Raw genomic sequence first — 21,766 nt, forward strand, 5'->3', positions numbered from 1 at the left:
CCCAGCAGGCCAGGCCAGAAGCCTGCTAGCCCTTGCCCTCCTTTCTGGTCTCACCTCCTGCCTGTTGCCTCCAAAGCATCAGACACTTGTGGCATGGTGCATGGGTGGGCAGTTCCAAGCCCCCATTCTGTGGCCCTGGCCACTCTCCCTGCTTGGAATTCCTCCCCTTGCTATTGGCCTGGCGGAAGCCATCGGCTGCTGCAAGACTCAACTCAGATTCCGCTGAGCCTCTCCCAGCCCTCCCAGCAAAAACCCTGGATTCGTTTTCAAAAAGTGTGTGGTGGATGAGAGGTTCTTGCTTCCCGCCTTCTCCAGAGGGAAGCCGGGGGAAGCACACAAGGGCGAGGGGCCTTGTCCTTCCCCCCAAGATCGTCTCGGCAGTCTCTCAGCTTGAAAGCCTAGTGTGCAAACCTTTACTGTCCTCCTCATCACACACTGGGCCCTTATTCTCCAAAGTGACTTCTGGGAAACACCAGGAAGACCCGCTCAAGACTGTCCACCTCTGCGGATGACGCTTGCCTCCCGCCCACCCCTCCTCCGTCTTCCTCTCTCCTTCTCCTCTCTGGAGGCGTGGGGGTGGTGAAGAGCATTCGGCTGGGAATCTGACAGTCCTGGCTCTGCCCTTAGCTAGCTGTGTGGTCTTGTCTGAGTTACTCCCTCTTTGTATTTCCTTATCTCTGAAACGAAGCTGAAGCCCACCTCACAGGTTATTGTAAAGAAAAAAAGGGAACAATACTTTAAAGCAATGAGCATAGTGCCTGGAACATGAGACTCGCCACAAATGACAGGTGTTGTGACTTAACATGAGGTGGAGGCAGGTCCTTCTGCAAGGTCAGCCAGCAGGTTAGATCAGGAGGAGATGCTACGGGATGGTGCAATGGGTCTTTTGGGTATTGTGCTACTGTTAGCACTTGAATCAAAATGGATGGATATGCTGCTTCAATAAAAATAACTACAATGGACTGAGCATTTACCATGCACCACTGTATGCATCCCTTTATTGCCATATCGCCCTTATTTCTTGTATCAGTCCTGTGAATCAGGTATTCTTTTAGCTGTTTGGGCGACATCCTCTCTGTGTGTTAGATCATCAGATATCACTGATTTAACTAAACCCACCCAGCATCTACTAAGCCTGCCAGGTCACAGGCTGGGTGCTGTGGACACCCAGTCCTCTGGGTGCACCCCGGGCAGCCCACTCAGAGGACGGTGAAAGCAGAGCAGGAAGCTGCGGTGCACAGAGCCTGCCTGGCAGCCCAGCGGTGGGACCCAAGCTCTGTGGATTAGGTATTCCTATTCTCATTTTAATGATAAGAAAATCGAGGCTCAGTTAAGTGTGAGGCCAAAGTCGCAGCCAGCTGAGAGGGTAGCTAGGTTCTAACCTCATAAGTGGCACCCCCACCCCACCCCACCCCACCCCGCCCAGGGGTGGCCTCCACCAAGCACACTGCTATCAGTTAGTCAGCCCCCCTGCAGCTGAAGAAACACCATCTGGAAAAACATCTTCAAAGGAAAAAAATGTAAGTCACTTCAATGCCTTTAACTACTGAGTCATAAACGCAAGAAATAAACCTCACTGGGCAATTGCCTTCAATAAACTTGACTACTGTGGACTTCCTGCACTGAAAACGTTACTGCTACGGTTTGCACACTTGGTTTCTTGTGAGTGCATTCAGAAGAGTGTGTGTTGAAATAAAGGAGCTCAGGGCTGGCTCAGAGAGAGGAGGGAAGTTAGTGATGAGAATGAGATGGAGAGCTGTGCGGATTTTATGAATGGGGACAGGAGACAGAAAGCTGGCTCTGGGAGGCATCAGAGGACGCGGCGGCTTTTCTTACCATGGGTGCCGAGCTGCCTGCTCACACGTGTATCTTTTGTTTGGGTCTTTCTCCATCAGATTCCGAATGAAGTCTTTTGCTGTTCAGAAAGAAGGCACAAGGGAAGGTATCATTTTGGGGTTTGTGATTTGATGGCAGGATACCCTCAGGGCCTCAGGTAAAGCGTGAAAGACAGATCAGCCCTCCATGGACCCTCCTGGAACCCTGCATATAAAAGGTGCCAGCATCCGGGGGAAAGGGAGGCAAACTCCAAGGGTGACCAAGTGAACAAAGGGGCATAAAACCCGTTCTGGGCCCCCGCTTTCCCAGCTCCGAGTCTCCCATGCGTGCCTGTTAGTGGCACCATTGGTTCAGAGAAGACAGAGAACATCTTCATGATGATTTGCGTCCACTCAGCCCACCAGGGCTGTTTGGGCGACATCCTCTCTGTGCATGAGACGTCGGTGATTCAGCCAACCCCACCCAGCATCTACAAAGCCTGCCAGGTCCCAGGCTGGGTGCCGTGGACACTTGGCAGCCCACTCGGGTAACTGCAAATGCTGAGCCGGAAGCTGCAGTGCACACACACTGCCCTGCAGCCCAGGATGGGGCAGGACCCAGAGCAAGACCCTGAGAAGGTCGGGGACCAGCTTGTGTGCTGGCCCCGAAATTTGATACACTGCAGGGCCTGGCGGCTCACTGCCCACGCGACTGGGCTTCCAGGGGGCAGGCTGAGCCCTTCTGAGACATAAAATATTCCCCAAGCAGCTCTTTCCTGCCGGCTTTGTGGATCTATATTCCAGACTTGGGTTTTAGAAGATTGAAGAAGCAAGCGAGGCGTTCATAGCAAGCGAGGAGGAACTAATAGAAACAGTGAGATGCTGTGTTTCAGTGGCCACCAGGCACTATACGCCGTGTCCTGCTCACTGTCTCATCCCATCCTTCTCCCTCTCCCCATGGTGGAAGGAGTGTGAGCGCCTTGCTGAAGCTTAGGGAGTTGGCTAAATCATGTGGGTGTTCATCTCGTATGGCATCACAACCAGGACGCGGGCCACAGAGTGAGAATCTAGGTTTCAACCCTAGGTCCGCTGCCTACCAGCTGACTTTGGTCAAGGTATTTCCCCTTCTGGGGTCTCAGTTCCCTCATCTGTCAAATGGGTCTAATAGAAATACCCATTTGGTGGTGGGTCCTGAGGACTGAGTGCATAGGTACAGAGTGTCTGGTGCTCAGCACACAGTCAGAGCTCAATAAGTGTTAGCTAACATTGGTTCAAGAGTGCCCGGATCAGGGCAGTGTTAGGAGTGGTGGATGAACGAATCTTTGTCCCTTGACTGGACAAAGGCCAGATGCCCCAAGCGCATCTGCCACTTTGCATTTCAGGCTGACATATGTAGCTTGCATACGGCTATGCACTGAATGCTGTGTTCCCCCAAATGCATACTTTGAAATCCTCATTCCTAGGTACTGGGGAGGTGATCGGATCATGGATGCGGGATGAGAGTAGCGCCCTTTATAAAAGAGATGCCAGAGGGCTCTCTTGCCCTCCACTGTGTGAGGGCACGGAGAGAAGACAGACCCCTTGAGAACCAGGAGGCGGGCCCTCACCAGTGCCTTCACCTTGGCCTTCCCAGCCTCGAGTACCATGAGAAGTTGATTTCTGTTGGTTAAGCACCCTGGACATGGTGATTTTGTTATAGCAGCCTCTTCTGAGCCTGCAGGGCCTGGGTCTGGAACCTATAGGGCAGAGACTGTGAGAGAAGCATGTGTCTAGGGGGAGGGGGCAGACCTACCAGAGTCAGAGATGTCGTCCCAGTATGGGGAGTCAAACTCATATTCCGCCTTGAGGATCTGTTCGAAGAGCTTGGAGTCATTTTCATCATAGAAAGGTGGGTAGCCGCACAGCCTGCAAGACAAGATGATGTAGGAGCTGAGCCTCTGCATGTCCATGTCCCGGCTGGCGAGTCTGCGCTTTGCCCGGAAGGGAGAGACACTGTCCATGCAGGGAAGGGAGCCTGCTCCCCCATGCTGGCTGCAAACACAGTCTCAGCCAAGCAGCCACAGGCTCTATGGGCACACACGCCAACCTGTGACTTCACCAACAGCAAAAAGGGTTAACTCAGGTGACGACTGAAGGTAATTATATATCTGGAAGTCCACCTTAAGTCCTGGGACACTGTTAACCATCAGGTTCTGTGCACCCCAAAAATTCACCAAATGGCCGTCTGTAGAACAATCTTATTGATTGGGGTCTCTCTTGTGGTACGGTGGATAAAGCCACCACTGGTGACACCAGCATCCCATATGCATGATGGTGTTTGTCCTGGCTGCTCTACTTCTGATCCAGTTCCGTGCTAATAGCATGGGAAAAGCCCCGGGATGGCCCATGTGTGTGGGTCCCTGCACTTGTGGGAGAGACCTGGATGAAACTTCTGGCTCCTGGCTTTGGCCTGGCCCAGCCCTGACCCTCATGGCCATCTGGATAGTGAACCAGTGGAAGGAAGATCTTTCTCTCTTTCTCTCTATAGTTCTGATTTTCAAATCAATCAATCAATATTTTTTTGAAAAAGCAATGTTATTGATCTCTTACTGTAATATTGTTCCTTATAGAAGAGTGGAAAGAACAAACAAAACACATGTTTAGGAGGAAAGGACATTCTACCTCCTTGAGTACCAAGTTGCCCTAAGCTACACATTATCACCCAAATTGGTATTTGGAAGGTTCTAGTGTTGCCCGTGAACATGCAGGAAGTATCAGCAGGCACTGACAAAAGTTGTAACATTGTGATATCAGAGTGCCATTACTTATTCTTCCACTGCCCATTTCAAAGGTGACATTTTCAAAGGTCTTATTAGGTTGCTGGTACAGCAACTTGCAGAGGCTGAAGCGGCGGTGGACAGCCATCTGATCGATGTAATGGGGTGGACATTCTGATGAAATGCACCAGCAACAAGTGCTTCCATAAAGCCATGGGCTCTCACTCCAGTGCTGCCCTCAGCTCTGATGCTACTGTTAACCATTAGGAGGCTGTTTTCAGACCACAATTTCCTCTTCTGACTATGTGGAGGGCCAGACCAGAAAACCCCTAAGCATTCTTACCAGTTCTGGGATACTCCAGTCCAGTGATGCCCCACTTCAATTTGTCTGCCTGGCTAGAACGCTTAGGGCAAGACCTAGGACATGCGTGGGGCCCCTCACTGGGCACAGGGACAGGGCCTGCATGGTGAGGAGGGGTGGGGCTGAGGCTGCAGCTGAAAGTGATCACAGGGCAGGGGAAGGCAGCGCTTTGGTCTGCAAGGCCAGGCGTGGAGCTGGAGGGTGCGGCCCTCACTTCTGGGGTACAACAACCCAGAGCAGGCCAGCCACAGGGGGCGATCTGTCCCCAGAGGAGCCCTCACTCTGCCCACACAGCCCACATTGCTCCAAACACAGCTGTGGGATGCAGACCAGTCTGATGAGAGCACATGCAGAGGAGGCAGACAGCAGCTGGAACAGAGGTCGGAAGCACAGCCTGGGTGCCCCCACCCTTCCCCCTCCCCCCGCCCCAGCCAGGGGTGGTGCACAGTGCACAGGGCACGGCCAAGTGACACTCTTCGCAGCAGTAACACATCCTGTGGGTCCGCATGGGTCAAAGTCACCCAACCCCACAAGGTCGTTCTAGGGGCTGAGTGCCTGGAAAATTTCATTTTTAAAGATTTGCTGCCTTTGGCGAAATGAACAAAAGCCAAGTGCTTCTGAAACCACCAGGCGCATACTTCACTGCCCGGGAGGGCCTTGGGGTCTGGAGATGGACGTGTACAGTTTTCCCATAATGAGGATTTGGGCTAAATGAAATGTGCATATTAGGAAAAGCAGACAGAGCAAAACGTTGGTTTGTCTTGGAAAAAACCTAAATTTTAGAGATGGGAGGTTTTTGTTTATTAACAACCAAGTGTGTTTTACTTTATGGTTTGGCTTTCTGTTCAAGGAAAAAAAAAACCTTTAAGAAAATTCCAAGAAAGATTTATTCCTCCTGTGCCAGTTTTCTTAATGTATATTCCAATTTCTTCTGGTCTTAGCTCTTTGTCTTTCTTTCTTGTTGTTGGATATGGAATACTGTGTTCATGCAGCTTTACTGAGGACAGAAGAAAGAGAAGTGGATCTAGCTTGGGGCCTAGGTGATGAAGAAAGAATTAAAAAAATTTTTTAAAGATTTAATTAGTTTTAATTGAAAGTTAGAATTATACAAAGAGAGAGAGAGACAGAAGGAGGGAGAGAGGGAGAGAGAGAGGGAGGGCGATCTGGTTTACTCCCCAGATGGCTGGGTCAGGCTGAAGCCAGGAGCCAAGAGCAAAGAGCCAGGAGCTTCTTCTGGGTCTCCCACGAGGGTGCAGGGGCCCAAGGACCTCAGCCATCGTCCATTGCTTTCTCAGGTGCATTAGCAGGGAGCTGGATCAGAAGTGGAGCAGCCAGGAATCGAACTGGTGCCCATACAGGATGTTGGCATGGCAGGTGGTGGCTTTACCTGCCATGCTGCAGTGCTGGCCCCAAGGAAGAAAAATTTTTCTTTTTCTTTTTTTTTTTTTTTTTTTTTTGACAGGCAGAGTGGACAGTGAGAGAGAGAGACAGAGAGAAAGGTCTTCCTTTGCCATTGGTTCACCCTCCAATGGCCGCCGCGGCCGGCGCGCTGCGGCCGGCGCACCGCGCTGATCCAATGGCAGGAGCCAGGAGCCAGGTGCTTTTCCTGGTCTCCCATGGGGTGCAGGGCCCAAGCACCTGGGCCATCCTCCACTGCACTTCCTGGCCACAGCAGAGAGCTGGCCTGGAAGAGGGGCAACCGGGACAGAATCCGGCGCCCCGACCGGGACTAGAACCTGGTGTGCTGGCGCCACAAGGTGGAGGATTAGCCTAGTGAGCCGCGGCACTGGCCCCCAAGGAAGAAAATTTTAAAGAAAGTATTTGAAAACAACAGAGTGGCAAATGGGAACTATAAACTCTCAGATTTAGCCACTGGATGGAGAGCTCCCTGGCCAGGCGATTTCATCTGTAGCCAGGGCCGATGAGCAGAAAGAGTGGCTTTGGGCTGTTCACCTGCACACAGCAGGTGGGACTTCCAAGGTCATGAGGTCATGGGGTTGCCTGTTGCACCTGCAATTCCTGTGTTCTCAATGAGGAGGGTTCCTGAAGTGTGATTTATTTCACACATCAAAGCTTTAAGTCAAGTTACACCACAAGGAGCACTCAAAGGTGACACACAAGTTTCCTAGGCCTACGAGTTGATGGTTCAGAGTGACACTGAGATTTCTCCAGCCAGCAACCATACAGGGCTCCCTGCAGCCTCCAACCCACATCCATCTTCCAGGAAGAGCCCCAGCCCTTTCTGCTTTCCTGCTGCTACCCAGTCTGTCACCCAGCCACCTGCGGCATAGGTACACAAAAAACCGTTAGACTCCAGTTTGATTGAGTACGTATTTTGGGTCACAAACTCCACTGCCTTCTCTCCCGTCAACACATTCTCCTGCCAGCATCCCAGCTGACTCCTTTCATAGCCACAGACTGACCCCCATGACAGATGACTTCAGCAGGCACCAGCCAGCCAGGACCCCGAGGAGATGCAGAAGGAGGGGGAACTGTGTCCTGTGCATCTCTGAGCCTCTTTCTGACAGCTGTCGGGCTGGTTCTACCCCCTGACCTCTCAAGAAAACAGACAATCGGACGCTCCCTTCCTCACTCCCATGGGTCAGGGGTGTTTACAGCTCCACGCAAGGGTGCTACTCTTTCGTGTGCCCCCTCACACCACCCCTCTGCATACTGTCCCTGGGCAGTCTTCATTTCGAAGGCCAAGAAACTAACAAGCGACACAACCAGCACTTGAGCCTGTTCTGACTACAGCTGCACGGTCTTGTATTTGAATTCCTCGTGGAGGCCATTTAGCCCCTGCCCCCACTGCCTCCCACCCCTTCACCTACAAGGGGAATCTTACAATGGGACCCTCCCTCCCAAGCCTATCTCATTCACGGTAGGGCTTGAAGAGGCTTGTGGTTGGTTCTCAGTATACAGGTATACAGGACACCCCTTCTTCCTGGGGCAAGGTAACCGTGTGCAATTTATCCATCACCCCCTCACTGACTCCAGCACACCACTGAAAACTAGCTGTGATGCTACGAGGTGGAGGAGGGGCCCCACGAGGCGCTCCCACTGCAGCAGGCCAAGGCTCATGGAGCCACTTCCTGTCCTGCGTACGGCTCTGACCCATTCATGAGTTCCTGAAGGCAGGACACCGTCTGACTCCTGTCTTTGGATTTCCTGTGCCCAGGGAAGGTGCTGCTCAGGATTCCAGAACACACCCTGGAAGAGGCAGTTTCTCCACTGTGCTGAGCGCCTGAATGTGGTCTGAAGCAGAGGTGAGGGACCTAGGATCCAGGAGAGCCCACCACTGCCCCTGCCCGCAGGCTCTCTGCATGGTCACACCTGACCCGATCTGACCCCATCTGCCTGCTGCACGTCAACCCTGCTGGAGGTGGTGGGGATGGCAATACTCCTGCCACTGATACCCATTCTCGAAGAGCCCAATGTGCCGGCCCAGCCCAGAGAGCATGCTGGCCGGCCTCTGCAGAGAGAATGCAATGTGGTTTGGGCTCCCTAAAATGCCACCGCTGGGCGTGGACACATCCCACAGAGGAGACGGTTTTCCATGAAAGAGGAGGATCGACAACAGCCAAGCCTGGCTGATGCAGCAGCACAGTTTTTCTTGGACACTGAGCCACCAGGAGGCCCCACGAGTGGACCGTGGTCATTATCCTACTCTAAGCTCCGGCATGCTTGCCCTTGGCCATGGCCCTGCACCCCTACAGAGATGGACGCCTGCTGGTCAGGCTTCCACACCCCAAAAAGGTCCGTCACTGTCACCACCACCTCGGCCTCCTGGGCTCTTGTTAAGGTTCGGAGTTCTTGAATTGGGTATTTCCTGTTCTGTGGATTTTTTTTTTTCCTTCTAACTTTTGCTACCAGAAGCAGACATGGAAAGGACAGGAGAGAGCTGGCGTCAGGAATGCTGGCAAGGAAGGTGCCAGGCACCCTTGATGTCGGCTAGGGCCTGTCGGGTCTTCTGCTACTGTGGCAAGAACACAGAACACGTGATCTCGTTGGCTCTAGTTAGCATGGAGCACAGCAGGACGCCAGAGCTTGTGCCCCTTGCTTAACTGGAACCTGTGCCCCCTGATTAGCAGCTCCGTCCTCCTCCTCCCCCAGCCCTCGGCAACCCTTTCTCCACTACGTGAGTTCACAAACTGTCATGAGAGCAACTTCACGTAAGCAGATTCAGGCAATATTTTTTTCCGTGACTGGCTTATTTCACTTAGCATAATGTATTTCATTAAGGTTTATCCATACTGTTGCACACTGCAGTTTACTTCCTTTTGAAGGCTAAGTAATATTCCACTGTATACATGCACATTTCATTTAGCCATCTATCTGTTGATTGACATTTGGGTTGTTTCAGTACCTTGGCTATTGTGAATGTTGCTGCTACAAACATGAGGGTAATACTCTCTCTTCCAGACCCTGACTTTCTCTTGAATAAAATACCCAGATGTTAGATTTTATTATTTTTTGTATTAAGACAATGGTGTAGGCTGTGAGCAGAAAGGAATCTGAGTTGTGAAAGTCAGGAGTAAGGTGGTCAATTATTTTAAAGATTTATTTATTTTAAAAGTAGACTTACAGAGAAGAGAGGGAGAGTTACAGAGCAAGAAAGCAGGAGAGCGAGAGCGAGAGCGAGAGAATGAGCTTGCATCCACTGATTCGAAGCCAGGACTCAAGAACTCTATCGAAGTCTCCCATATGGGTGGCAGGGGGCTCAAATACTCAGGCCATCCTCTGCTGCCTTCCCAGGCACATCAGCAGGGAGCAGGATTGGAAGTGGACCAGTCAGGACTCACAAACCGGCACTCCAATATGGTATGCCAGCATCGTAAGAGGAGGCCTAACCCACTGCACCATAATACCAGCCCATAGATTTCATTTTTAATTGTTTTTAAATTATTTTTAATTTTTAAAATTAATTTTTAATTTTTAAAATTAATTTTAAAATAATTTTAAATTATTTTTAAGTTTTTCATACTGTCTTCTTGAGCAGTTACATCATTTTATCCCAGTCTTAGAGATAGAGACAGAGATAGAGACAGAGATAGAGATAGATAGAGATAGAGAGATAACATGAATCTTCCATCTGCTGGTTCAGTCCCCCAGACGCCACAGCCTAGCTAGGCCAGGCTTAAGCCAGGAGCCAGGACCTCCATCTGGCTCTCCCACGTGGGTGGCAGGAACCAAGTCCTGAGGCTGTCAGGCACATTAGCAGGAAGCTGGGCAGGAAGCCTGGAGCAGCCAGGACTCAGGCCCTGGGATATGGGATACGGGTATTTCAAACAGAGGTTTAACCCGCTATGCCACAACACCTGCCCCATTTTTTGATTTCTTAAAGACATACCTCAGGCCAACAGGTACATGAAAAGCTGTTCATTACCAATCACCAGAGAAATGCAAATCAAAACCACAATGAGGGCTACTTTATACCTCTCGGGATGGCTACAGTGACTTTGAAAAAGAATTTCCACGCAGTCTCATGGTACTCCAAAGTTTTCTTTTTTCAGTCAGTGTCCACCTACTAGTGCCTTAGGTATTGCTAGCATTCACTCATCTTTAAGCATTTATTATGCAGTGATATTTATTTATCTTTTATATATATATATATATATATATATATATATATATTAGACATTTCTTTTCCATGCACCCACAGGTCCCTGTATCTGACGGACACTGAGTTTGATATGAGAGAGAGAATAACTGGATCCACTTCCTGCCTTCAAGAGCTTGGTCTCTGTGTAGGTCACCCGGTGCCCGAGGTGCCCAAGTCCCCTTCTTCTGCAAGGAGAGCCTTGTGATGGGGCCCTGCCTTGCCAACAACGTCATGTCACACACCCTGGGGCTTGCACATTACGATGCAGCTGGTTCCCTGCACACATAGCACTGCTTGCCGCTGGGCCAAGGTAGGGGTAAGCGCTTTTCCTGGGCTGCCCTTCCCTTGGCCCTTGAAACCTGCATGAGGAGCAAGAGAGACACATGGATGGCAATGTCACCAGCAGTGCAGAAGTTGTCACGGGACCACACAGCACTGGGGTCTGACCCAAGGCGCTGGGGGCAGCCTGTGCTTTGTGTCAGAGGATAAGCAGTGTCACAGGACAGAGGGGGCGACAGGCAGGAGAGGCTGCCCAGGGATGAAGGTACAAGGGCAGAAAGGAGCACAGCTAACGCAAGCCAGAATCTGAGAGTGGTTTGGTGCTGGTGCTGAAATGTAAAGTACAAGGCCTCAGGAACCAGAGTCCAGGCTGGTGCCATGGACGGTGGTAAGGCCACGGTGGTGGGCCAAGTGCCCTGCCCAAAAATGGGCATGCATCCTGCAGGGGGACAGGAATCCCCCGGAGAGCTGGAGACAGAGGAGTGATCAACAGACGTGGGGAGAGGTGTGTCTGCGGCAACCGAGAGACAGGCTTGGCACATGGAGCTGGGCAACCATAGTGCAGAGCCAGTGGGGAGGACCTGGTGCTTGGCAATGCAGTGAGGCAAGGCCAGGATGCCACATCGGCCTCCACTGAGGATGACCCGAGCTGCGGTCCATCACAGTGAGGAACACAGGACAAGGAGCAGCTCCAGGTGGCCCAGACATGGCTGCTACAGTGCTGGCAAGTCCAGCTGCCCCCAAGCTGGAGACCTCTTCTCTCTGGGCTGTGGCCCCAGGCTAGCATGTGGAGGGGAAGAGGCTGATCACAGAGCAGTTGGGGATTAGCTCTAGCAATGCCGCTGGGTCTCACCGAGGCTTGAACTGAAGACTGAGAGAGGACTGGGAAGAGCGGAGAGCTGACGCCAGCAAGGACACACAGGGATTCAGGGAGGAGGCGCGCCAGGGGCGGCTACGGTACCAGGACTTCTGGTTCAGCCCACAAGCAGCCACACAGCGCACCCCTGTCCCGGAGGTAACAGGGAGAATGGGTTCTCTGACGCCGCAAGGGCTCACAGGCGAGCGCTTGCAAGGAGCTGAGCACTTCCATTCAGGCCAGGGCAGCAGCAGCAGGTGCAGGGGAGGGATACAGGGCTAGGCTGCCAGCAGGCGGCTGGGACTGGAGACTGAAGCCAGGTGCTGGGTCTGGCCCGGATGCTGGGTCAAAGCCATCGGTGACTGCATGACCACTGGTGGGGCAGATCACCACCACATTCTGTAGCCGTGACCCGGAGACAGCAAAGGAGCCCTCTCCATGGCCTCGACTGGCCTCCAGATGAGTCTGTCTGGCCAGCAATGAGACTCAAAGCAAATGTGACTGTGCATAAACAGGTGTGGCTCTGTCCAGGTCCCCACAAGCCCCTCAACCTTGGCACATAGAAGCAGGTGTATACAGGAGCGGGGTCCCAGACTTCGGAGTCTGAGAGCTTACGAGAAACTGGATAGCTGTGCAAGAGCAGCTACAGTGACCCAGCAGGTCACCTGCCACATTGCTCCCCCCCCGCCCCACCCACTAAGCTGGTGACGCTGAGTTGAGGGCCAAGGGAGGCACCTCCGAGAGGAGGGGGGCATGAGGTGCTGCCCACAGGGTCAGTATATGCTCCACAACAGCTGCAGAGAGGGTGAAAGGCTAATCCAGGATGGCTCCTGGGAGGAGGTGTAACCCATACCCACAAGAGTGATTCAGGCTGGTGCCCAGCAAGGCCACCTGCTAAGCTTATAAACACGGAAGATGCTCTACCACACCCTCCCCAAACCGATGTGCCTGTATCTCTGGAGCAGCTCCCTCCCTCCCTCCCTCTTTCCCTCCCTCCCTCCCTCTTTCCCTCCCTCCTTCCCTCTTTCCCTCCCTCCCTCCCTCCTTCCTTCCTTCCTTCCGTCCGTCCGTCCTTCCTTCCTTCCTTCTCCCCCCTCCCTCTCTCTCTCATTCCTTTTTTAAAAAAAATTGTAAAGGTAACTGCTGCTGATCGCTACAAACTTCAAATAATACAGCCGAGTAGAAAGGGAAGGCTTACGCCCAGATCCTCGGCCCCACTGCTGCTAGTGGTCTCCTGTGCATGGTCTCCTGTGCATGCCTGGCACCTGCAGGTGTCTGTGCAGGGGCACCAGGACTGGAATCCTCAGTCGTCTGGCACAGAACGGTGGCTGTGCAAGACAACAGTGCACCTGTGTGTCTTCGCTTGTGCCAGCAAACCCCCAGCACGAAGGGAAACTGATCCTTCCCTGTGGCGGGGGGTGGGGGGTTCTTGACTTTTTTTCCTTTTAAGGTTTCCAATGAATTCTAATTAGCTGGCCTCTCTTTCTTAGCTTCTAATCCAGAAGTGAGCACAGGCCCGGGGTGGGGTGGGGCAGGGGGAGCTGTAGATACAGCCTGTGCACCCCAAGACCCTCTCTCCTGAACCACATCTGCCTTCCTGGTGCACAGGCCCTTCAGGTGTCCTGCTGGGGACAGAGATGAGAAACTGCCAGCCAGGCAGTCCTCTGGCTGTCACCAAAGGCAGACTGAGCATCAACAATGTCTTAGGCACGGAATGAGATGAAGCCCTTCCTCTCACAGTGCTTATGGTCTAATTTGGGGAACAAGAGTCAGGGTAGATGCGCAGTACTAAACTTCAAAATGCACAGTAAACACACATAATAAACAAGAAATATCAGACAACAGACAGAGGAGAGGTCACTCGGAGCTGGTCTGAAAAAGCTGCACATCTCACCTCAGTCGAGACTTTCCTTTCCACACCCTGTTCTCTGTACCTGGGGTGCTCTTCTCCCCCACCTGGAGGACGGAGCTGCTCACGTGCCAAGCTCCGTCCTGTTCCATGACATCTCTCCTGAGGCCCCTGAGGGCCAGGGCAGGCACCTCTCTGTGTTCTCGCAGCTTCCCAGGCACGTGTGCTGGTTTCTGTCTGTCTGCGTCCCCATCCAATCTCCCTTTAGACCTGGAGCACCCTCGAGGTGGCAAGAGTGCCTCGTCCGTGTTTGCAGTCCCAGCATAAAGCAGGTGCTCAGTGCGAGTCTCGGGAGGAAGCGAGCCCCGGACACTTCTGTGGTCTCCCTCCAAGCCTCTGGTATTCCTCACGATCTGGCTCAAGTCCCATCTCCTTCCCAAGGCACGGCTCACTGTCATGGCTACCACACTCACCTTCCTACTCCGATCATTGAGTTTCCAGGAGGATGGAGGCTGTGTCAGACACAGTGTCTCTTGTGTACCTTCCATTAGCACTCAGTGCCACTGAATGAGTATCTGTTGACTGACTGCTCTTTGATGAACAGGCAGTGTTTATATGAAACATTTAAGTCTGTGCACCTGTGTGGGTGTGTGCACATACTAAAGCTGACTTAAGAATTTGAGTTGAACACCTTGAAATGGGAATGGGTGTTTATTCTGGGAAAGAAATATGTAACCAAATCTCACCTAGGGTAATAATCCCAGCCAATGACACCTGCTACCAATGACACCCTTCAAGGCAGAGAGGAATGACCACAGGAGCCTCCAATGAATGCCCCCCACCCCGAGCCCAGGTCTGTCAGCGCCCACAGTTTCCTCCCTACACAGATCCACCCCTCTGGCTTTCCTCTTAACAGCACCTGGCCACACAACTCACAGCCCAAGTCCTCAAGCCAGAAGCTGGACAATCTGTAGTGAGAAGCTTTTTCCACAGTCAGGGCACTTGCACGGTCACAGGACTTTAATCTGGTATACGGAAGGCATCATCTGGCCCAAACTTTCCCTTAGGAGACTGGCGAGCTGAGTCCCAGAAAGTCAAAGGGATGGGTCTCAGGGCGGGGCCGGTGGCTGGCCTGGGCATGTGCCCAGAGACCTCTGATCTAGAAAAGCAAAGGAGCCTTCCACCCAGACCCTTAGGGAGTGCTGTAACTTGAGACACTGACACACATCACAACGTTAGATAAACAGGATGAGCAGAGCACTTACTGAGGACAAGAGCCACTATCTACTGGCTACATCATGCACAAACATGGTTCCATGTAACGCGTACTTACTTATGAGGTCAGTTTTTCAATGCTTGATTTCCTGATGTGGATGTGAATGCCTGAGAGTTAGGCCACTGTGAGGCTACTAGGGGCAGAACAATTTCAACTCCAAGTAATTCATGGAAAATGGAAATTTTTTAAAACAGTTTCTTTCGGTGCCAAAAAAATTTGAAATCCATGCATAGATTTTTTTATAATATACATTTTCCATAAACTTCTTGGATGCATGGATTTCAAATTTTTTTGTGTGCCAAGATAAAATTACCTTTTAACTCCATTTTCCATGAACGTTTTGAAGTACCCTGGCATTGGTTCAACTCCAGAGCCGAGTCATGATTAAGACAGGCAGCTGGATATGTCACTGCAGAGGTAGGAAATGCCTCATTCTCTTTCCAAACCTGTCTACAATCTCCTATCGTGGTGTTTTCATATATTATATGCTAGAGAACACAATCAGAGGGCAAAGGATAGAAAGGAGAGCTCAGAGTCCTAGGCACTGTAAGAAACAATGCCTGATGCTCTCTACCCACGTGCCTGGCTGTCAGATCTGAGGGCGGAGGGGACAGGGATGGGGGAGACAGGGACAGGGACTTGTATCTACACTGAGCCTAATTCAATGTGATTGTGTCCAACAGTCTGCTCCACACTGCATCCCAAAGCTGAGCTGCAAGGGGTGAAAGAGAAAAGGCTCCAGGGAGTCCTGCTGGGCACGTGCTCGGGCATGCCTCGCTGACCCAGGGGGCAAGGAAAGAAAGGGGTGCATCCATAAGCGAACTTCCTAAGTGCCTGTGAAATGTGCTGCTTTCCCTTTTTTAAAAAAGACTTACTTATTGATTTATTTGAAAGGCAGAGAAAGAGAGAGAGAGAGAGAGAGAGAGAGAGAGAAATCACTCGCCTGCTGGTTCACTCCCCAAAATCCCCCAACAGCCAGGTGGGGCCAGGCTATAGCCAAGACCCTGGAACTCCATCCAGGAGTTCTGATTTCCCATGTGGGTAGCAGGGACTCAAGTACTTGGTCATCATCTGCTGCCTTCCTGCAGCAGCAGGAAGCTGGATCAGAAACAGAGCAGGGACTCAAAGCCAGGCACTCCCATATAGGATGCAGACATCCCAATGGCAGTTTAATTGCTGTAGCACAACTCCTGCCCCTTACATATTTTACACAAAAGTCTCTGAGTGCAACCATGCACACTGACAACTCAACAGTCAGTAGTAAATGGCAACCCAGAGCCCTCCACTTTTTAGGGCTCCAGAGAAGAATGAAGTGGGTTTCACGCACAGGAGTGGAGTGTGCTGCCGAGAGAAGTTGTTCAGGGCAGTGTCTGCAGCCCGGGACGCACAGGGAAGGGCATGGGCGATGATGCCTGGCTCTCCCAAGCACTGGCAGAGGACCACAGGGACATCACGTGTCCTCGCTGAGTCGCCGTGTGTTTTGTAAATGGGGATAACACAGCCCCCTTACAGAAATACCGCAATGTTGGTGACACGGACTATATGACAACATGTGTGGGTACTTGGACAATGGAATTAAAAGAAGTTTTGGCACAAAAAATGTTGACATCATGCATTTTTTTTCATGGAACTCATTTTCCATGAAGTTTCTGAAGACCTCACATAGTTATGGACTTCAAACATAATTATTTATTTGCACCAAAATACTTACCTTTTAATTCCATTTCCCACAAACATTTTGAAGTATCTTCATGTATGATTTAGAAAACACATAGACAGATGGACAGGCAGACGGGTGGACAGACAGATACTAGGAATCCAGCACATGGAAGTGGGGTTGTATAGCAATCACTACACACCGGATCCACTCCGTGCCCCTTCTCTTTTCCAAGCCACCAGCCCCACCAAATCCTCTCCAGACTCCTTCAGCCAATGCATTCTGAAGATGAAGGGCAGGAAGAATGCTCCGGGCAACAGGGGAGCGGAGGAGCCCCGGGGGCTTCAGTGTCACGTTCCCCCTCTGACCATGAACCTGAATCAGCAGTGTTGTCCAATAAGCTATGTGAGGCCTCAGACCCTTCCACAGAAGATCACGCATGGTGCTCCAAGCTTCCAGACTGCAATGGGGGGTGGGGGGTGGGGGGTGGGGTGAGACGCCACCCTAGCTCGTTATTTTGTGCACTGTGTTATGAGTATGATGACAGAATGTGCTCCCCCTGCTTTGAAAGCCATAATCTTTGTGCGCTGATATTTCCGAATACTTTGCCAAGGAGTCCTCAGTTCTAAGAATAGCTCAGGCTTCTGAGAATGCTTCACTCGCAGGCATGCTGGCTAAGGAAGAACCGCCATTTATCTGGCAGAAGAGAGAGACCAAGCCAGGCTCAGGGGGTCTCCAAGAACACACCAGCAAAATCAATCAAGTCTGGGCACTGGTCTTTTGGGTGCTGGAGCGTGTCTGCTACAGCGCGACCTCCGGGCAGCCACAATTTTGCCCTTCTGACTTGATACTTGGCAGGTATTCAACTAGGATGCATTGAATGTCTGGGGACTGCATTAAGGAATCTGAGATTTAGTCATCTCATTCTGCGCAGACTTTTGAAAATAATAAAGCAAAGCTTTTAAAGCTCATAAACCTTTTGTACATATTTGCAAGGCCCACGCTTGGTGAGCAAAACAGGTTTTAGCATTATTATTTGGATTTATAAAATGGAATGATCAGTGAGACCTGAATCACTATAAAAACATAATCCTGTTACTTCATCAACCAGCCCTTTGATTATGTGCACTGCCAGAGCTCCCTCCTTGCAAACTCAGAACACAGCAGGGCAGAGAAACCATGAATGGTTCACATATTAAAACCACATGCAGGGGCCAGTGCTGTGGCATAGTGAGGTAAGCCTCTGCCTACGGCACTAGAATTCCATATGGGTACTAGTTTGAGTTCCAGATGCTCCACTTCCAATCCAGCTCTCTGCTATGGCCTGGGAAAGCAGTGGAAGATGGTTCAAGTACTTGGGCCCTTGCACCCACATGGGAGACCCAGAAGAAGCTCCTGGCTCCTGGCTTTGGATCAGCACAGCTCCAGCTGCTGCGGCCACCTGAGGAGTGAACCAGTGGGTAGAAGACCTTTCTCTCGGTCTCTCCCTCTCTCTGTAGCTCTACCTCTCAAAAAGATATAAAAAAAATCTTAAACCACACACACACACATGCTGGTTTTGTGGCAAAGTGGGTTAAGCTACTGCTTGTGATGCCGGCATCCCGTATTGCATCGCATCACCAGTTTGAGTCTCAGTTGCTCTGCTTCCAATCCAGCTCCCTGCTAATGTGCCTGGGAAAGCCTAGAACTTCATTTGGGTCTCTCGCATGGGTGTAGGGGCACAAGCACTTAGGCCACCCTCTGCTGCTCTCCCAGGTACATTAGCAGAGAGGTGGATCTGAAGTGAAGCGGCTGGGACTCCAACAGGTGCTCATGTGCGATGTGGCACATGTGGCTCCCTCCTTCCCATCTAGAAGTTCTGATGACTAAGCAGTTCTGCACCCATGCGGATGAGCAACTGCACTTGGAAGAGGCCTTGGTCCCTGCATTCCACCGCCTGTGGCCTTTCACTGCATTTCCTGTGTGTCCTCTGCCCTTTCTTTATGCTTTCACCCTGGACATCTGAGCCTGACCAGAACACAAGACGAGAAGCCAGAAGGAGGTCACGAGGCTCCACGCTCTCCAGTGCTGCATCATGGACCTTGGATCGGTGCCCCCTCTGCAGATGTTCCCATGGACCGCCCCTCACCCCCAGTCTGTCCTGCCTTGCAGGGTCTCGCTCTGCCTCCAGCTCTAGTCCCCTTTGTCACAGACTCTGCCCCAGTTCCACAATCTTGCTATCGGCCACCTGCCCATGAGCTGGCCATTTCCCTCTGAGTTTTTTTTTTTCTCCTGTTCTTTCCACTGTGACTGCACTGCCTCTCGCCTGCTTCCATGCTGCCACACACTTCCAAGAGTAAATATTTAAGATCAGAATAGAGACCTCTCCTGATCCCTCCATGTGTTCCGTCTGATGCTGGGGAAATGAAACATCCTGACAATACAGAGATGGTATCTTCCCCATCCCCAAGTTTCAGATGTCAAATGTTCTAAGCTGGGTCCACTCTTTCCAATTGTATTTTTGCAGTTATGCTTCTGGTTGTGTGTCACATCTTTTCTCACACACAGGCAGCCATCACATCCTTGGATAATTGGGTCTTGAGGGATTAAACCATCAATCTCTGCGAGTGACGGCCTTACAGGTACTAAGTGAGGAGAGCCATCTCCTTGGCTTGGACTGGCTGTCTCTTGGCAGATTCCTCTCCGTCCCCCCAACCCAGCTGTCACCCTTCCTTTGAAGCCTTTTTCAGGCCATGGGCAGCTCACAGCTCTGCCCTGGGAGCTACCCCAGCAATTCTCTCCCCTCTGGTGACAGCCAGCAAGGCTCGACTGTAATTCATCTGTTTACTGTCTGTCACAGGGAAGCGCCTCAGAGGCCTGGGTGGTAATGAACTTATGCACAGCCCCATCACACTGCCTGACACAGATTAGGCTCAATCAATGTAGCTACACGAATGCACGCCAGTCCCCTGTCTTCCAGGTAGGAGATCATGAAGCATTTAGCTTCTGAATGAATGAGAGTCTCTAGGAGATGATGCTGGGATGAAAACAAGACAGCAGGAGAGGTAAACTGTTCTTCCATCTGGCCATTCATCCATTTGTGCCATCTGCCATTCACGGTGCAAAAGCCACTCCCTCTCCCAGCTTCTTCCTCCCTCTCTGGTGCCCTCTCTATCCCCTGGACTCTGCAGAACAATCCCCCCAGTATCACTGGGTGCTCTGTCTTCCAACACTGTAAGAAGTCACTCCTACCACCATCGGAAGGAGAATTTCTTCTTGACTATGCTGCCTGTCAAATTCCCCCTCACAGCTGTACAGAGCCCTGCACCTACTCTGGGAAACCAGAGAGCACTTTGAAGGGGGGTGGGTAAACCAATGGGCAAAGCCAATAAGTCATGTCTTTTTTCTGAAGTAGTGGAGAAAGGGCCATGGTCCCACATCCAAAGCCGAAATATGGCCAAGCCAGACTTGCATACAAGACTCCAGACCTACAGGTGACACTTGGCACCTACAGGATGTACCTGCAGGATGCAGAACACAGAAGGCAGATGAGGGACCTTTCTTAAAGTCCTGGGCATGCCATCAGTTTACTACAATCAGTCAGTGCCTGCTAACAAAATCGATGAAGCTGGGGTGACAGACAGGGCGGGGTGCTGGGTGACTGGTTTTTAAAGCAGGAGAAGATGGTGGGTGTACGAACTGCACAAGCTGGGATGTCTGAGCAGCCACAAGGAAGAGCTGTGCTGCTTCAGAGACACTCCGTGGAAGAGGAGAAGGAGGGTGTCCCATGGCAGAACACAGACTCACTGAACACCCCTGAAACCACCCGGCTTCCCTGCTCTGAGTCCTTGCCCATAAAATTCTGGGTTTGATGCAGCTTCTCATGGAGCATTTCCAGTATGGGAGAAAAATCGCTTATTTGTTGACAGGCACATCCCAGCACCTCATGGGGCACAAATCTCACTACAATTTACCACAACTCATTTTTGTTTTGTTTTGCTTTAAATCTCTTTTGAGTCTTGTTAGCATGAATCCATTCATGGGGAGCAACTAAGCAAGAAGAATAAATAGATCTGATTCAGTGTCTAAACTTTTTCTCCCCCTAGGATTTATTTGAAAGGAATAATGAAAGAGAGAGAGAGAGAGACAGACAGAGAGAGACAGAGAGAGAGAGAGAGAGAGAGAGAGAGAGAGAGATGTCTGGGCCAGTCTGATGCCAGGAGCCAAGAACTCCATCCTGATCTCACACATGGGTAGCAGGGGCCTAAGCACTTGGGCCATCTTCTGTTGCTCTCCCAGGTGCATTAGCAGGGAGCTGGATCAGAAGCAGAGCAGCTGGAGCTCAAACTGGCACTCCACTATGCAATGCTGGCGTTGCAGGTGGCAGCTTAGCTGCTGAGCCACAATACCAGGCCCTAGTTTCTTCACTTCTAAAGTAAAAGTCCAGTGTGTGGGATAAGGATAGCCAAGTGAGGCAGCATGCTCCACCTGGCAAAGCTCACAAATACAGTGAGACTACAGTTGCCTGTTGGCAATGCCAATGATCTCTCCCCATTGCTGTCAGCACTCCCCACGCACTGGCTGTAACTCCCAGGCTTGGGGCTGGGGCCCAGTGATTACACTGGATTTTACGTTCCCTGCTGGAACCCAGGCAATTCTGTAAGGAGCCAACTGTCACCTCTTCAAAGGCTTGGGATAGCCTTGGCCAGGATCACCCTTCCCCTCAGAAAATGGACATAGCATTCAGATTAGGTCTTCCCAGTTCCCCACCGACAAAGCTAATTCAGCTGTATATCCAGGCAAATCAATGTTTATGTTCTCTGCTTTCCAAAGTGAGCAACGTGGGAGGCCAGTGAAAACAACTCAGGGATTACCATAAGTATTTTGACTAGAGCTTCTTCTATGCAGAGCTTGGAGGTCACGGCCAAGTCCACCCAGGCCGGCCCAGCTGCCTCTCTCACGCCTGTGATCTGACTACTTCAGTCTAGGAGTGGGAATCTCCTTAGGAACTGTTTCGGTTTTTCCATCGTCAAACAGTCAGTGTAGTTTTCCACAGTTTGCTGCACCCCTGAGCATAATATGTAGGAAAATCATCATTAAATAATCTCCTTGAAGTTCCAAGAAGAAAGGCGACTACTTTCGATCACAGAACTAGGTTGGATCCCTGACATGCTGATTCTCACCACGAGTGGGGAAATTTATGTCTCTGGAATGTGCACTGTCTTGGCTGAGCCAAACCCATCACATTGGACATCAACATGCTCCATCCTCACTCAATCCTTCCCAGGAGCTCAGGCAGAAGAGAAAAGGATGTTGTCTGAAAGTCTTAATCACTCA

General features: G+C 51.2%; 1 protein-coding gene across 10 annotated transcripts in view; it reads right to left on the reverse strand.

Moving 5' to 3' along the window:
• Positions 1–21,766, reverse strand: part of CAMK1D (calcium/calmodulin dependent protein kinase ID) — a 464,674-nt gene that overhangs the window by 13,962 nt on the left and 428,946 nt on the right. For all 10 annotated transcript variants that reach the window (XM_051821552.2, XM_051821553.2, XM_051821551.2 and 7 more), the window contains 2 exons: positions 3,607–3,719; positions 1,837–1,915 (listed from right to left, as the gene is read on the reverse strand). In XM_051821552.2, coding sequence (XP_051677512.1) covers positions 1,837–1,915; positions 3,607–3,719 — 192 coding nt within the window. The remainder of the gene's footprint in view (positions 1–1,836; positions 1,916–3,606; positions 3,720–21,766) is intronic.

Source organism: Oryctolagus cuniculus, chromosome 13, assembly GCF_964237555.1.
Source record: "Oryctolagus cuniculus chromosome 13, mOryCun1.1, whole genome shotgun sequence".
NCBI classification, from domain to species: domain Eukaryota; kingdom Metazoa; phylum Chordata; class Mammalia; order Lagomorpha; family Leporidae; genus Oryctolagus; species Oryctolagus cuniculus.